Source organism: Pygoscelis adeliae, unplaced genomic scaffold (assembly GCF_000699105.1).
Source record: "Pygoscelis adeliae isolate BGI_AS28 unplaced genomic scaffold, ASM69910v1 Scaffold508, whole genome shotgun sequence".
In the NCBI taxonomy this organism is placed as follows: domain Eukaryota; kingdom Metazoa; phylum Chordata; class Aves; order Sphenisciformes; family Spheniscidae; genus Pygoscelis; species Pygoscelis adeliae.
This window is the reverse complement of record NW_008825292.1, coordinates 386,198-388,300: the sequence shown is the minus strand read 5'-3', so window position 1 is coordinate 388,300 and position 2,103 is coordinate 386,198. Positions and strand designations below refer to the sequence as shown.

The following is a 2,103-nucleotide window of genomic DNA, read 5'->3' as shown; positions in this document are numbered from 1 at the left end:
AGGTGGAGACCCCAGAAGGGACCATCTGGGGTCAGGTACAGCCCGGGCGCGGGGCGCGGGGAGCGGGGAGAGGGTCCAAACCACGGTCTGGGGAGCGGTTGCCTGTGCAGGTCGGTGGGAGCATCCACGGGCATTGCCGTCCTCCCCGCCCAGAGCGCTGGGGGGGCTGTCCCCTCCCCGGAGCATTGCGTCCTAACCTCTTGTTGGGCCACACATTCAATACCTTGGCCAAGGTAACGAAGATGCCACGTTTCAGAAAGCCTCATATTTCTTTTCATCCTTTTAATTGTATGGACCAAAACTGCCGGGATGAGAAGAGGCTCTGGAAAGCACCTGAAATGCGTTTTTTTTTCCTGCAGCGTCCCGGGGAACGCTTGCTTTCCTGCTCTCTGTGGGTTGACATAGGCAGGAGCTGCCTTCAGACACGTTCTGCAGCTGTAGGAGGTTTTATCAGTGGGAAACCGTGCGGATGGTTGAAAGCAGAGTGATGGGGAGAGCACCGAGGCAGGGGAGGACACCAGAGGGGGAGAGCAGAGGCAAGGAGTGAGGCTAGATGTGATAATCCTCCCTGGAGTTTAACTTCCAGCCTCCCCGTCTCTCATGGTGATGAATGTGTTCAGATGTGCCATACTCTCCGTGCCCTGAGCAGCTAGAGGGGAGCTGTGGGATCATCTTCCAGTCCCGCAGGCTCCCACCACGTAGCAAGCACTTGAAATCCTGCAGGTCCCTCTGCCCGGCACTCCGGAGAACAAGACGGTTCTTCCCAGTGATTTTTTTGTATGCAAAAAATTCCCGAAGTTTCTGGAATTCCCACTTTGTCCGTCAGTAAAGCAACGTGCCCAAGTAGCAAGTGAAGAGCAGTAGTGCTCTGTAGGATTCCAGCTGTGTCAGAAGCTAAACGACTCCGCAGGGCAGTGCCACCAGCTGCAGGGTGCAAGGAAATGCCGACGGGGTGAATCTCCGGGTTTCTTCCTTTCTTCTGAAATGAGAACGGGTCCCACCAGACTGGCTTAGTGCCTGGTGTAGAAACTGCCTCCACAAAGGTGAACGGTTCACCAGGCTCTGGCTTCTGCGCAGGGTCTATGATGGCTGAGTCTCCCGTTACAGGACAGTGCCATCAACCTGTCGTGGTTTCTTCTAGGGACACAGAGTTTAGTGTGGGGCGGAGGGAAGGTGGCCCAGCGGAGGCGGGCAGTGTTGGGCTGTCCCCTGCGCCGGCATGGCTCCTGACTCTTCCTCCTCCTGCAGCTTGGGGAAGACTCGGATTACGACAAGCTGAGTGATATGGTCAAATACCTTGACCTGGAGCTGCACTTCGGGACGCAGAAGCCTACGAGTAAGTACCTGAACCCCAGAGCAGGTCCTGGTACCGGCCGGAGACTGGGGCGCTGGGAGGAACTGGGGCTCGGTGGGCAGCAAGGCAATGCCTGGTCCGCACCACAGAATTCATTCATACTCAGAATTTTGTGGCTGGTGGCACAGCAGATCATTAAGGTGGAGATTGTTTCACCATCTCCCTTAATTTTCTTCACTGCTGTTATCTGTTTTCTCTCCGCATTTCAGTCGATCCGGGCAGCGAAACTCAGCTGGAGGGTTTCGCTCCCCGTTGCGCTCAGTGCTGCTTCCCGGCTCTCATAGCGCCTGCCCGGCCACCCCCATACCGCGGGGAACACTGGTGTGCCAGCACCGCTCTGCAGTGCCACGAGGGGCCTGGTCTGCAACACAACAAAAGCTCAAAGCTGCACCACGTTTTATAACGATTTGTGCACAGCCTCTGCTTGCTACGCTCTGTGCAGTACGGATGGTCAGCTGGGCCGTCGGCATGCACGGGCACCGGGCTGTGCTGCAGTAGCAGTAACGGCTGCAAATTAGGATTGCAGCTCTGTTGCTTTGAGAACTCAGCCCTGAAAAAGCCGTGAAAACACTTCTCTGTCCGTAGAGAGCATTACAAGCAACACTTTTCTTTTTACGTATATAGTAAATTAGTTCTCCCCAAAACCGACATATGGGGTCTGTAGCTACCTGCCAGTGCAGCCTTCCCACTGCTCTTGAATTGGGGTCTCCTGCAGACGCACCGACCGGGCTCTCCAACCCACCGGGGTT

General features: G+C 56.0%; 1 protein-coding gene across 1 annotated transcript in view; it reads left to right on the top strand.

The window, feature by feature from the left end:
- Window positions 1–2,103, top strand: part of GRID2IP (glutamate receptor, ionotropic, delta 2 (Grid2) interacting protein) — a 42,011-nt gene that overhangs the window by 32,071 nt on the left and 7,837 nt on the right. Inside the window, exon 16 of the mRNA XM_009329963.1 lies at window positions 1,249–1,336. Coding sequence (XP_009328238.1) covers window positions 1,249–1,336 — 88 coding nt within the window. The remainder of the gene's footprint in view (window positions 1–1,248; window positions 1,337–2,103) is intronic.